Source organism: Dysidea avara, chromosome 4 (assembly GCF_963678975.1).
Source record: "Dysidea avara chromosome 4, odDysAvar1.4, whole genome shotgun sequence".
NCBI classification, from domain to species: domain Eukaryota; kingdom Metazoa; phylum Porifera; class Demospongiae; order Dictyoceratida; family Dysideidae; genus Dysidea; species Dysidea avara.
The window spans coordinates 8188028-8202511 of NC_089275.1; the positions used below are offsets into that span (position 1 = coordinate 8188028).

The 14484-nt window shown below is 39.1% G+C and overlaps 1 protein-coding gene across 2 annotated transcripts; it reads left to right on the plus strand.

Annotated features, from left to right (window-relative positions):
• Positions 1-3221: 3221 nt before the first annotated feature.
• On the plus strand, positions 3222-12275 carry LOC136252136 (uncharacterized). Of its 2 annotated transcripts, none has more exons than XM_066044523.1 (9): positions 3222-3383; positions 3439-4359; positions 8260-8870; positions 9336-9371; positions 9967-10037; positions 10093-10150; positions 10829-10957; positions 11005-11109; positions 11700-12275. In XM_066044523.1, exons 2-9 carry the CDS (start codon positions 3528-3530, stop codon positions 12189-12191), a joined length of 2334 nt encoding a protein of 777 aa, XP_065900595.1. In that variant the 5' UTR covers positions 3222-3383; positions 3439-3527; the 3' UTR covers positions 12192-12275. The 2 variants fall into 2 exon arrangements, with proteins under 2 accessions (XP_065900595.1, XP_065900596.1); XM_066044524.1 differs by having other exon boundaries at positions 8272-8870.
• Positions 12276-14484: the final 2209 nt, after the last annotated feature.

Sequence of the window (14484 nt, forward strand, 5' to 3'; positions counted from 1 at the left end):
TACTAAAGAATGAGGTGAAGAGGGCCTCTGGGGATGATGACTATGGACCAGTGTGGGTTTTGCCTTCTACCTACCACTGAATCTTCAACAAGTATGGTTGAATATAGACCAGGCTGAGTTCATTTGGATTCACAGAGAAAGTAGACAAAAGATTTTGAGCAGTTTGCCGATCAGAACAGACTGAAGATTCAAGAGAAGATCCATTGCATTTGTACCTTTGTATCTTAGGTGTTACCCAGTCAATCACTCATCACTAATAATGTGTTGAAAATTTTTAAGCTCACGAACTATTCCGGACCCTTGTAGAGGGGCGCTTATAGTTTAGATAAGTGGCTGTGTGGAAAGGGTCTGGCCATACGAGACTACTCCTGCACTGCTATTTTGAGCACAGGAGGATGAGAAACCAATAATTAAGTTATGTGGCCATACAAATAAAAATTGGACTCACGAAGTACATCGTTTTCCTTCTCCCCTTGCCTTAACTTTCTTCCCGCCGGTCATGTATGCAGCTGTGATTTTATAGCACTTCACTGAGTTGGTCTCTAATAGGCTTATTCACTCTCTATTGGGCTGCTTCAATGGTCCTGGAGTCTCTACAAAACTTTACAAACTGTTGTTCTTCATAAAGTTTTAAATGCTGCTTTATATCCTCGAATAGACTCTTTCCAAAAGTACGTCATTGCTATGGCAACACCTTTCCGCCATTTTGAATGGGGCCACGGTAAATAATCTCGATTGCGCTCCATTGAAATCTGGTGTTAGCAGCAGCTTGAACAGAGCCGTATTGTTGAGGAACAACCCATCAATACCTTTGGGGTGGCAGAATTAGTGTTTCTGGTTAAAGGCAGCTGGTTATCATAGCTGAACAAGGCATGAGACATCGACAGCAGTCAACAACAGTAATTGCTTTGTCAGAGGTGTTGTCAGCCCATACAATCAAGTTTGCATGATCAGCTGCCACTACAGTCACTATTATCAGTACAAGAGTCAGTGAGGAGTATAAATGGTTAATATAATTCACTTGGGTCTTCAGCTTATACTGTTTCAGCTAGTTACTGATATACAAGTAGCTACCATAGCATAGATAGTCTATGGTATACTATCTATGACCATAGTAATGTGGTTATTGAACATATAGTCAAAATGCAAAATTTTAATTCACACTCATTTCAGAAGTATTATAAGGGGTGTGCAACAACAGTTTCAGAATCAACCAACTTTGGTTTCTTATTATACAGTACTTTTAACAATTGTTTGTTTTTATCTGCTTTACCAGTTAGGCACTGGAGGCAAAGCCTGTACGAGGTGTTTACCATGAGACAGGGAACCTAGACAAAAAATTTTGATTAATGTGAAACGGGACAAATACATAGAAGGGGTTTTTAAAAATCTATCCCTAGCCTGACTTTGATCTGCAGGCCACTCGGATACTGGCCAAGCGCCACACTCCACTGGACAATTGTTGAAGCGGAAGTACAACCTATTACAATGGTACCAATCACCTAAAAAATGTTTGCCAGTACTCCCATTTGTATATACACACATTTAAACTCTCAACAAATTAGGATACCCCTCTACTAAGGATACCTTTCCATGGTCCCATTTGTATTCTATTCAGTTCATCCCAAGGTGTTCATGTGATCACACCTAGTGCTTCATATGAAAAGAATTGCGGCCAATGAGATCCAAGTATTTTCACTGTATAGTACAACATTCACATGTGACTGCTAGATACATGTCCAATTAAAATATGTGTGCTATACAACTATCAAATACTACACTTTACAAATCTGCTATAAGTATATAATGCTGGTCATACTGACTCATGCAAGCTCACAGTAAGTCATATTATCAAAGAATATAATACCAGTGGAGTGTTTTCTCATCAAAATGTTTTTAAGGTCTATATGGTACTGTATCAAGGATGACATCACTGGATATCTCTTTGGATTAAACTTCACACTGAGTAACATAATTATATGGTTAGAATTTGTGCAATGCAGGTATCCATTCTGAGAGAGAAAAGATATCTAAACTGTTCAGTCTAATCGGACTTTATGTCTGTAGCACTAGTAACTGAGTCTAGTTAGTCAGCCACCACTGTACTGGAAGATACATACTAACGTATGAAACTTTCACAAACATACATTACTGTATGTATAACGATGTCACATAAGGTGATCATGCCACATTATATAAGCTACATACATGGAAAAGTGATTACCAGTTCTGTATGTGTTCTTACAAATGCACAGTTAACCACTGCACACTAGTTACAATGCCTTAGTTACTTAACAAGCCATATTATCTGAAATGATGTACCCACTATACTGTTTGCTGAGGCAGCAGTTTCACCTCTAATGATGCTCAGAAATTCAGTTTACAGCACAACTCAACATCTGTCTTATCAGGAGCTCCGGACTTTGTGAGCTCCCGGTCTCCGTCCCTATCCTTTAATAGTAAGATCAGATGGGTTGCACTGAATTGATCAGCCAGATTGAAACTTCACAAAATGTAGTATCTACGGTCTGTACATTCCACTCCTTGTCCTTACTCACAATGATTGTCACGAGTAACAATTTATGCTCAAAACAAAGCCATGGAGAGTGGAAATTTGACTGAAATTATACTTGAGAGAATCCGAGAATCATGGCCATCGTCTTAAATTTCGTCAGAAGCATCTGTGGTTTCCTTTTCCTACTTCTTTTCTTTAAAATACACGAAACAACTTCACTGCAAAGACTGAATACGCCGGAGAATACTCCATGCGCATGGCATCATAGATATTAGAGTTCTCTCTAATATCTATGATGGCATAGTAGCCCCATTCAAAATGGCGGCCGAAAAGTGGGCGTGGTTTTGGAAAGAGTCTATTATGAGAACTGTTGCCCAACCGGCATAAAACGAAACGGCTTCAAAAGAATCCAACTCTGGAAGTAGGCAAAAACTATCGATAGAGTCACTACCACTAGTGCTATGAACGGGGCGAGATTCTTCCATCACTTATAGCATAGATAGTATGCTTATAGTGACAAAGTATCAGGAGACATCCGTACGTTAAGTATCACGAGAATCCCTCGATAACAATTTCTAGAGTCACGTGATGGTGCCGGCTCTGCAGACTAAACGTACGGATGTCTCTGGACTCTGGACATAGTCCATACAAGACATAGTCCAGACTGTTTTCAAACGGAACTGAAATCCCCGGTTACGTCATTATGACGTTAAGCGTGTTTGGAGATCCCCCTTACTTTATGGCAGAGTTTATGGCGAGCTACTTTACGGCTACCGTTTGGGACTAACGGACTGTTCTGAGCGGGAGCTGACTGAACACAATTCGAGATTACCAGAGCTGAGAAGCCGGGGTCGTGGCTTCGTTTCAGGTTAGATAGTTATCATGACAACCATCGTATTCAAATGTGTCTTGTTCTTTGATAGTCGGCGTATTTGAGTTTGAGTCGAGGTTTGAGTTGTCACTTCAAGCCTGAGCACTTTGCAGCAATTAGATCACCGGTATCCCGACCGGTATGGCCACTTTCAGTGGCGGGTATGACTACAAATTCGTTAATACTCCACCAGATCGTCTTGTTTGTAATATTTGTTATCTTCCCAGTCGAGATCCTTATCTCACTACGTGTTGTGGACATGTTTTCTGTAAGTCTTGTCTGGACTATGTCCAGAGTCCAGTTACTGTAAGTAAAGGTGTTTGTCCAGTTTGCCGTGAGAAAGAATTTGTGGCTTATATCAACAAGCAACTTGATAGAGAGATTAGGAATCTTCATGTGACCTGTACTAACACAGAAAGAGGTTGCGAGTGGCAGGGTGAACTGAATGACATATACAATCACCTTGGAAACAGTGATGGTTGTCAGTTTGAGGATGTGAAGTGTTCCAATGAGTGTGGGAAGATGTTACAACGACAATATCTGACCAGTCATGTTGAGACTGAGTGTGCACATCGTAAGGTCGACTGTCAGTACTGCCACATTACAGGAGAACATCAGTTTATTGAGGGAGAACACAAAGAACAGTGTCCCAAGCTTCCGCTATCCTGTCCCAACAAGTGTGAGATAGGGAGTGTCCTTCGTGAAGACATGGAAGCGCACAGGAAGGAGTGTCCTCTTGAGATGATCCAGTGTGAGTATCACAATGTGGGGTGTGAGGAGAGGATGATGCGTAAGAGGAAGAGGGAACATGAAGAGGAGAAGATGGAAGAACACTTGTCATTGACCAAACATTCACTGACTCAAGAAGTGGCTGATACCAAATTACAGCTTGTTGGTGCTTTGGAAAAAATTGATACATTAAATTTAGTATTACATCAGGCACTTGGACTCACCAGTTACTTCAGTGGTGCAGGTGGGATAATATACTTGACTGGAAAGCCATGTATTGTGTTGGGGTGGCTGGAAGGGTTCTTGGTCACATATGCTACTAATTTACACATTAGCATATCTGGGTTGAATAGTTTGAGCTTTGAGATTGTAGGATGTTTGATAACCAAACTTCTCTTTTGTATATATGGATACCAGCCATACTAAATTGATAGGTGATGGTTCTGTACATTTATGTACTTGTACTTACTGCTCAGTGAATGGACATAGCTGGTTTATGGTCTCTAATAAGTTTTTTATAGTGTCTGTATGCATGCATGCGAGAGTGTGTGTGTGTGTGTGCACGCGCGCAACATAAATTATGACAATGTCACAAAAATGTAATTGAAATTAGGACCTGTCAGAGTTTGACCTTTAGTCGGTTCAGGTTGATGGGCTCGTTAAATACCCCTTTTCACAAAAGTAGAATTTTCAGTTATTAAAATGTCATAAGTTTGGTAAAGTGTCCACTTCAGTCTCATCCATTTGAAATTTTGCTGAATCAAAGGGACAGGCTATAGCTGTATTCCTTTTTATAGACTGGATATCATACAGTATGGTAGTACTGTATAGTGATCATGGAGGCTTGGGTTTTTCTGGCCATGACAAAAATATAACCCAGAAACCAGCTTCACAATACCATCCTGGTGCCTTGGCAGTATTGGTTAGGTATAGCCAACTTCCGAAGTGCCTTCAGTATGATTCCAATAGGTAGCTACAAAATTAAAGAAAAATTATTCAATGGAATTTTCTATTGCCTGCCTGCACCTGATGCATTCAGACAAATGTAACTATAACGGCCAAGGCTACAGGCTTGATTTTTTTCACTGTTCAACACTGCTTCGTCCGCAGCACGTAAAATGCACGCATCATTGTAAACGTTATTTTCCATTGTGACTGGATTGATTGCAGAGGTGTCATCATTTGTAATTTATGTGTAATGGGCTGAAAATAGGTGAAAGTGAAGCATAATAGCCACAAGTCAGTAATTGATAGTTGCAGTGGCGTAGTCAGACTTTTTGCCATGCCAGGGCATTGGACAGGCAAGCCATTCAACCATGCAACATACATACACGTGCCCATCTTCATAATTATGGACATCAACACAGCATTTTTTTTTTAAATGTATGCATTACTATGTATATCTACACTACTGTATGCAAGATGACTAATGTACTGCAACCTTACTCTGCTAGCTAGCTATCGGCCTACACCTCTCTGTATGTGTTGTAATACCAGATAGGAAGAAACCTGAATTAAAGAACAAGGTGCTTTTAGTGTTGTATCACATGATGACTATGCCCTGCCAGTGCCACTAGATTCAGCCTAGAAACAAAAAAAAGAAAACAACTGCTAACTGAACAAGTACTCCATACCGTTTAAACTATCACTAAGTAGTATCTACATGGCTAGGCAGGTGCTAATGCCTTGATTTAGTGCTGTACACCTACAAGAATTTTGTCACTGGTTAATTGCCTACAAATAATTGAACTGGTTAAAGGGGCTATGTGCTGTTTACCTGCTGCATATGTTTTGGTATACAGAAGCCACTCAATGCTTATCAGGACAGGTGGTTGCATTGTGTAGCTTTATGTTACAGCTGGCAAAATACAAACATAAGCAGAATAAAGCTGACATTATGTAATAGTATTGGTCAAACAATGATTTCATGTTACACAAAATATTACATGGCTTCACAGAGTGTATAGCCCCTTTATTATTGGTTTGTATGTATATTGGCAAACATAATGTGTACTCAACAAGCTTAGGGTGGTACCAAAGTGCCCATCAACATCCTGTCTTGCAATGCCAGCTAATACAATTACATGCATATTTACACATGCTTTGAGGTTATGTTATGATGTTAACACTTGTCAGCAGGGGTAAGTTTTGGTTTACCAAGTAGGTGGGCAATAACCAGTTTAAATGTTTCTTCACTAGGGATGGTATATTTAGCAGAATGGCGGAAACAGCAGAATCGCCGTTTACAGATTATTGACAGTCTTAGAACATCCACTACCAGTTAGTTCCTCACTGTTGCATATAGAACAGCTATATAGACAGCTATATAGAACTTACCACAATTGAAGCGCATGGTCTTTGTAGCGTCGATTTTCTGTCTTCTGTTATTTGTGGCAATCCATTCTTAGACTTTAGTCTTATCTCGAGCCTCATCAGTTAATTTAATGATTTATTGATCATCACCTTCCAATTAACACACCATATTTTTAAAAGTGAATGCTACTAGAAGTGCCTTATAGCTAGTTACCAAACATGTGATGAGAGCATTCTAGAATGTTCTTTAACTGGTTTTGAATGGTCAGGCTTAGCTATTTTCTTGAGGTGGCTATTACAGATTTTCAATTATAAGTATCCCCCTTGAAGGCACTTCTAGTAACATGTGCTTCAATATAATATATGGGGTGTGATGGTTGAGATATGACTACACTCTAAGAATTGATTGCTACAGATGATGTTAAGCTGCAAGAAGACAGAAAATCAGTGATACATAGACCATATGCTTTAATCGTGGTGAGTTCTATCAAGAGTCTATAATATATAATATTAAGGAAGAGTGTCAAACTGCCAATATAGTCTGTACAAACACACTGAGTAAAAGTAAACTCAGAAAGTTTTGATCCAATTGACACATTTACTGGTGGAAGACAAGTGTTGATATGTGTTGAGATGGTGAAACCTTTGTACAAACCAAGGTGTTGATATTCTATCTTACTCAGTGTATTTGCTGGGATGTACTCCTGTTGGACCCTCTCTCTTACTACTTTATATTATGAACTCTTGGTTCTATGTAGCTGCTTTTATATATGTAACAGTGAGCAGCTAAGTGGTGATGGCTGACCATAATCTGTAAGCTATGATTCTGCTAATTCCACCATTCCACTAAATATACCATCCCGTTATTGGCCGACCTAGTTAATAACCGGTCAATTGCACACCGGTGTACAGCACTACCTTGATTACCTCTCCTCTATTCTCTGATCCCACACTTATAGCACAAGTTGATCCAAATGATAACTGTCCATTCCATTATACTGGAAGAGTTAATACCAGTTCTTATCCTTCACTCCTTGTCACAATGCTGCACAGTTTTTTGTAATCACGTGATCTCGCTTCTATTTATTACCTCCTATTATCTGTACACAATCGAGTCACTCGTAGGGAAAATCCCATGGATAACCCCACCTCTGTCCATCAACTATATAGTTGGAAAGAAAAACATTGGTGAAAATAACACGGTTAGTATTGTGTAAGTTATATGGCTATAAGCAAACTTTAATCCAGCCCACATTTTTAATTGTCTTGGGTGGCTGATGGTGGGGCAAAGTAGTCTGATGGAAGGGCAATGCCCTGGCTTGGCTACGTCATTGGATAGTTGGGGTGCACAAATCATCCATATTTTTCGTGCTGGCTGGATTGTTCACAGAAGGTTTCTCTTGTAGTAGCACTATGTAATGGGATTAGCATAACTGAAAGTAAAGTGTAATGACCACCTCACTTTTGATCCAATAAATGATAGCTGAGGCGTGCATTCAGACAAAAACATTAACTCTGGCGCCATCCTTTCTTTTGATGCTGTATGTGCTGGTTCAACATTCTTAATAATAATGTTACAAAAAGTAAACAAGTGTAAGGAAAAATTAGGAAGTTTAAGTTCGATTAGGTATCATGGAAAAGAAGTAAACTAAAAGGAGGTCGAATACACCTGCAGATATACCAGTAACATTTAATTCCTACTTCAATCATGAATCTAATCAAACTAAAAATTCTTATTTTTCCTTATACTTGTTACTTTTTATAGCCCCAAGAATACTATGTTCATTTTATGCGTAGCTAAAGACATGCTATATAATGTCATCTTATATAGCTCCATCATTAGGACCGATGACATCACTACAGCAGCCGATCACAGGAAAGGTGTCAACGACAACACCGGGGATGCAACCAATCATGAGCAAGCTACTAACAGAAATCGCTAACACTAGTCCAGTTGGCTCAACCAGTCCCAGCTCTACTGGTGGTGCCGCTGCTAGTACTAGTGTGGGTGGTGTTGAAGTAGAGACTGAGATGAACACTTCTCTAGCTGTTATGTCTGGAACTGGTTTGGAAATGAGCTCAGGAACAAGTTCTGAAATGCCTTCTGGCATCAACACTGGACTGAACACTGGAGCCAATGCTGGAAGAATGTCTACCAGTGGAATGGGCCTTGGAATAAACACTGGAATAAATTCTGTGGTTGGTCCTGGTGGAGTGGGCTCTGGAATGAACACTGGGTCAGGAGGATTTCAGTCAAGAGTTCCTGGTATGAACCCTGGAATAGGAATGCCTTCATCAATGTCTGGAATTGGTATGGGTCCATCATCGTCGATTTCCATGCCAACAGGCATGCAGCAACCACCAGATATATACCCCACTTCATCTGGGGTGGGTGGGGCACCATTATCTGCTGTGGTTGGTCAGAATGCGCAACAAACTCAGGTAAGGCCACGTCACATGAAATATTTATTACCATACGTATATGTACAAGCTTTTGAGACATGCAATTTTTGTAGATTGGCAATTTTCAGTTTAATTTTTAAGAATTACTTGTTTTCACTCAGGTTACCTATTTTTATAGCTTAGAACTAATCTTGAAAGTCATTAATTTGTGAGTCACAGACAGCCAAGCAGCTGTGAAATCCATGAAACTTAGGTCCCTTGAAAATTGTACGTGTGTAATTTAGTTTCTCATCCAATCATTTCATTTCCATTTCATTGATTTTTGGTGCCTTTAGTGGCTGAATGCAAATATTGAGCAACATTTAAGTTAGTAGCTAACCAGAGCAAACTAAAGAAAATTGCAGTATTTAATTCAGCTATGTGGAAAATGACCCACACTTTGTTATGAGAAACTAGTTATGTGGCTAATAGTGTAACATCATAGTTACCATGGTTACCATGTAGATCATCTGGATTGGCAGTATTGAGATGTCTGAAATGGTGAGTGATGAGGCACATGTGATAGGATTAAGGAATGTAAGCTTGATATTTTGACCTTACTGTAACCATAGGCAAAAAGTTAAGTTTTGTTCATCATGTAGAACAGATTCCAAGTGGTACACACTGTTATTGTAGGAATAGTTACTAGTCAGTTTCTATTTCAGAAGGTTCAGTCTTACATATCAATGATAGTCTTGATCCTCTTGACTAGGCCTGCATCAAATATGTCAGCACAATAAAAAGCATTCTGGGCTGGAGTGCTGTGCCAGCATAATGCTAGCATATTAGGTAGGGGTGGGCAGTATTGATCAATATCATACCACGGTATTTTAATTATAAATGTTGTGGTGTTACTACGTAAATACCTACTAAATGTGTATAAGATTCCATTGCATTAAACTGTTGGCTATATTAGGCAGGTCACTTACACATTTAGGGATTATCAAATTGGTTGATGACCTTATTACACAGTGACCTTATTACACAGTTTTGACCTGATGGTCACAGGTTTCATACGGGAGGTATACAATATGTTCATAGGGTTCTCTATGCTATGTGGCTGGTACATTAATAGTGTTATTGTACACACCCACAGAGAGATGGACTGAGGGAGATGAGAACAGTACGTTGTTCCATCGTATCAAAAGTCTCCAGCAAGTCAATACTGTGAGTGGTGATAACACATCTGTAGGCTGGCTAGCCATTCACCCTTTTGTTGCAGGAAGCCAGAGCTATGGCCACCGAAGATAATCATACAACCCTACCCCCGAACCATTTATGTGAGTATGTGTGTGTGTGTGTGTGTGGGAGGGGCATGGGTGTATGTTACTAGTGGATGAGATAGAAATCAATAAATGAAATATTTGAAATCTCCGGGAACTAGTGTAAGTGCATTAAAGTTGTGTACCATAAACTATGATATTGGTAACATTATATTGTACTGTTTGCCTGTATTGTTTACATTCAATAGTTGCTGATTATAATTATGTGGCTCTGCGGCTTACATTAAGTTTTAATTTTACATATATACAAATTTTGTAGTGGTTAACTTCTGTTGTATGGCTTACATTTATGTCAAAAAGGAACTTACTTTAATTTTGTAGCTTACATTTTGTCATAGGTGATGGAGGGAGGGGTTACTGGTCATTGGTTGTAAAAGAAAAAAGATCAGTAGAATAGTCAACTATTCTAGTAGTTATGTTTACTTATCTCATGAAGAAGGTAATTTTGCCAGTAAAAAGAGAGTGAAAGTAGTCTAAAATACCATCTCAGGGATTCTACCTCTCCCCAGCCCCAGAATGACATGCATACTTTTGTATGCTTCAAACTTTATTGTGTAACTTTCATTACCAAAGTTGTCTGACCCATCTCTTTGGCCTTTTCCATCATTTCTACGTTTAGCATATGTCATGCAACTTGATCTTACATTCAGGTGTGTCTGGGTGTATTTTTTATAGCAATCAGTCCTTGCTCAACTGAAGAGTCGTTCTATACCCATTACCACGACGATGGTGACATTCAATTTCTTAGAGCCTGTGGCATCATTTAATACACTAAAAATGCTGGCATCAGCAGAACAACAACAGGTAAGCATCACATAATCACATGGTGATGATAATCACATGAACTCCAGTTAGGTATAGTGCAGTTGCTAGGCACCCAGCCAATGTGTCCAGTGAAGTCAATAGTACTATCATGGAATAATCAACAATTTGTGGGATATGTTCCCTCTGAACAAGTAGGTGTGCATAATAATAATACACTTGTTCTCATGTGTCCAACCTGTGTTTACTGAGTAAGGTACAAAGCCAGTGTATATGAAACCTTTCAAGATTGTTTAGACAAGCAATTGTTGGTGGCTAGGTAAATATTGAAATCATTCCAAGCCACAAAATGTTAGTCTTCAACGGGTAAACACTTTGCTGATTAGCTTTCAGATGCTCTTTATCTGTATTGTCTCATATTATGGCCTGGTTTATTCCTTTCAAGCATCTTTTCACACTGGTCGCTAAATACCAGTGATCGGTATTTATAAACAGGTTTAACATTCTCATTATTATAATCAACTTCACACCTCAGCGATGTACTATCCTGAAGTTTATTTCACAGATTCAACCTTAAATGAATTCTGTAACATTCTTCACTTCAGAAGGAATTGTTAGAAATTATTACTGCCTGGTGTTTTCCAAAACCTGGAATTTATTTTTGTTATAATGATGTATAGCCCTGGTTAGATATATCTAATGAATTTGGTTTAGTCATGGATTCAGCAGTATTGTGTCATTATCTACTACTAGTGTGTTATCATTGTGTTGTTGTTGTTTACAGGACAAGTTCCTAATGGTGTTCAGACAGATTCTACAGGAGTTACAACAAGGAGGTTCTGGAGGGGTACCACATTCCTCTGGGCTGCCCCCCTCACTACAACTACCCAGTAACTTGCCCCCCAAAATCCAGCAGCTTTTAGAACGGTTCAAACCTGAAGACCAGAAGATTATTCTTGAGAAGGTGAAGCAAATGAGACAATTCCAACAACAACAAGCTCAGATTGCAGTTGGAGGGGGTGGAGTTATGGTCCAACCAATGAGATTGCAGCAAGCCAGCCAGCCAAAGGGAATAATTGGTCAAGGCAATATGATACAGCCAATGGGTGGAGGAAGGCAGATGCAAAGCCAAACAATACAGATCCATAGCCAGCCAATGGGAATTCAGCAAGCTGGACAGATGCAGACAGCACAACCAATGGGCTTGCAGCAAGGCCAATATCAAAATCAACCAGTGGGAATGCCTCAATCAAATCCTTCAACGGACAGACCCTGACACTCTCTCTGTTTAGTGCATAATGTATTTTTATGTAATTGTAAATGTGTATAAAGTTAGTAACTGCTCGCATATATAAGTATACATTTGTAATTGCAGCTGGTGTCGTGATGGCTATCGGAAGCAACCCAGTGAGGCTCTTTGTAGGGTTTTCTCTTTTTGTTGTTGCAATAGCTACAGCGTTTCAATAAAAAAAGAAAGTCTTCACATTCAAACTGGGCAGAGAGGCGAACTCTGCCCAATCCTGTGTTGATGGAATTGTTGCCATTACAGATGCAGCATTACCACGTTGAACATCAATAGCAACCTTCTGAATCAAAACTGGATAGCCCTATTCAATATCACCAGACTGCTCCATTACCCAGGAACCTATCTGCCTCACTAATGGACGAGCACATGATCCCCAAGCACCCAGGGTCTCAACACATAGAGGGGAGAAGTAAAATGATGGAGTTAGAGAAGAATACTTCCTGATCTTAGCTGGCTCTGCAGAGTTTGCCAGTCAGCTGGCACCACTTGCAAAAGTAGACAAATTAGATGGGGCTAGAGTGTCTGAACTGATAAAGTCCCAGAGCAAGGGCCAGCCCCGTGACCAAGGAATCAATGACATCTCATCCGGCCTTTTACCATCATCATCACGACACACACCGACTGGCTCCAAAACAGTAGGTGCATCTCCAGACACCAGAGTGTGACAATTAGTTTCATTCACTGTAGCATGCCGAGGAGTACGGACTTTGTAGGGTGTATGATGGGTGCCACGTATGTGTTTAGTGTTCTAGTATCAGCTAGTTATTGCAGTTCTATAGTTCCAGTTTTGGGACCTTAATATTATTTGAAATTACAGTTCCAGTTCTAGTTCTGGAACCATAACCTTTAGAATTACAGTTCTAGTTCTGGAACCATAACCTTTAGAATTGCAGTTCTAGTTCCAGTTCTGGAACCATAACTCTCCTTTCTCCAACTTTTCAAACACACCTTATGTAGCTAAAGTCTTTGAGCAGGCTGTAGGACCAGGTGTCCTACAGACCTTCAGCACTTGTGGTGTAAAGCATTAATAATAATAATAATTATACAACCTAAAAAAAATAATAACCTTTCTAGTTCTAGTTCAGGAACCATGACATTTAGAATTATTCTTCAATTTCTAGAACAACAGTACTAGTTAAGTTAACTTAAGTATTACCAAAAGCCCATCATGAATTATGGACACTTACTATTAAGTTATACTGATATGCTAGTCTTGCCAGGTTTAATTGTTTCATGTACGTAGCTAATTAATACTGTAGTTATCAGCATTATTACACAAACAACTATAATATAAACATAGGGTGGTACTAAAAGACCTGTATAGCTAATTATCGACAAGCACTGCACGAACCAGAAATAACAAAATGTGACTGAGCCAGCATTGCATTTGGCATTCTCTTCTAATATTATAGCTAATCAGTTGTTTCAAGCAGTCAATGTTTTAGCGCATGATGATATGCATACGTGGTTGTAACATACAGCTTTTATAAAGTTGTATACTACATTGTATGCTTTTGTCACTGAGCAGGCCAGTAAATTCTGGTTTTGTAAGAGCATAAAATCTCATTGGTCAAAGCTGTATTGTAGATCACACGACTGTTATATTTCAATCCAATCAATATATAAGTTGACTATAGAATTATGATGGTGTACAATGGAGCATTTGTTGCCAGGAAGTTTAATTTGTAACTGTTTCACATGTTCATTCTCAGATACAATGTAGTGGGGATGACCTCTGTATCTAAGGAAAAAAACTGTAGCATGTGTTGGTAAGACCTCACACGCAATTTATGTATGTGTTGTCGATCAAGGCTAGAGTTTACCAATGTTCCATCATTTCTTATGTCGCATTGTATCTGTTTTTAAATTGATATAAAATGGCTGTCTGGGAGTTGCAACTTCAGACAAAAACATCCTTATTGATCATAATACTACATGTCTGCAATTCACTGCTTATGAGATATCAAAATTATGTTACTTTACTCAAGCATGCAAAGAGTTATATACACTTAAATATATTTTTGTTTGCCAGTATTTATCTATCCGTACTGGACATCATGTACGTGTATTACTCCTTGTGTAAAGGCCCTCTGATAGAACTATTTTTCTATAGAGCAACTTGAATTGATTTCTGTAAATGTGATCGGGCCTGCTTAAACAGGGCATGTGGGCACAAACTACACCCTGTCACATAACAAACAGTACTAGAGAGAATATTTAATATTTTCATTGTAGTAGTAGTACAAAGACAGACGATTTTTAA

Coding starts and splice junctions, on each gene's coding strand:
- LOC136252136 (XM_066044523.1), top strand. CDS start 3,528: ATGGCCACTTTCAGTGGCGGGTATGACTACAAATTCGTTAATACTCCA. Junction 8,871..9,335: donor AGAATGCGCAACAAACTCAG/GTAAGGCCACGT, acceptor GTTACCATGTAG/ATCATCTGGATTGGCAGTAT. Junction 10,151..10,828: donor CCTACCCCCGAACCATTTAT/GTGAGTATGTGT, acceptor TATTTTTTATAG/CAATCAGTCCTTGCTCAACT.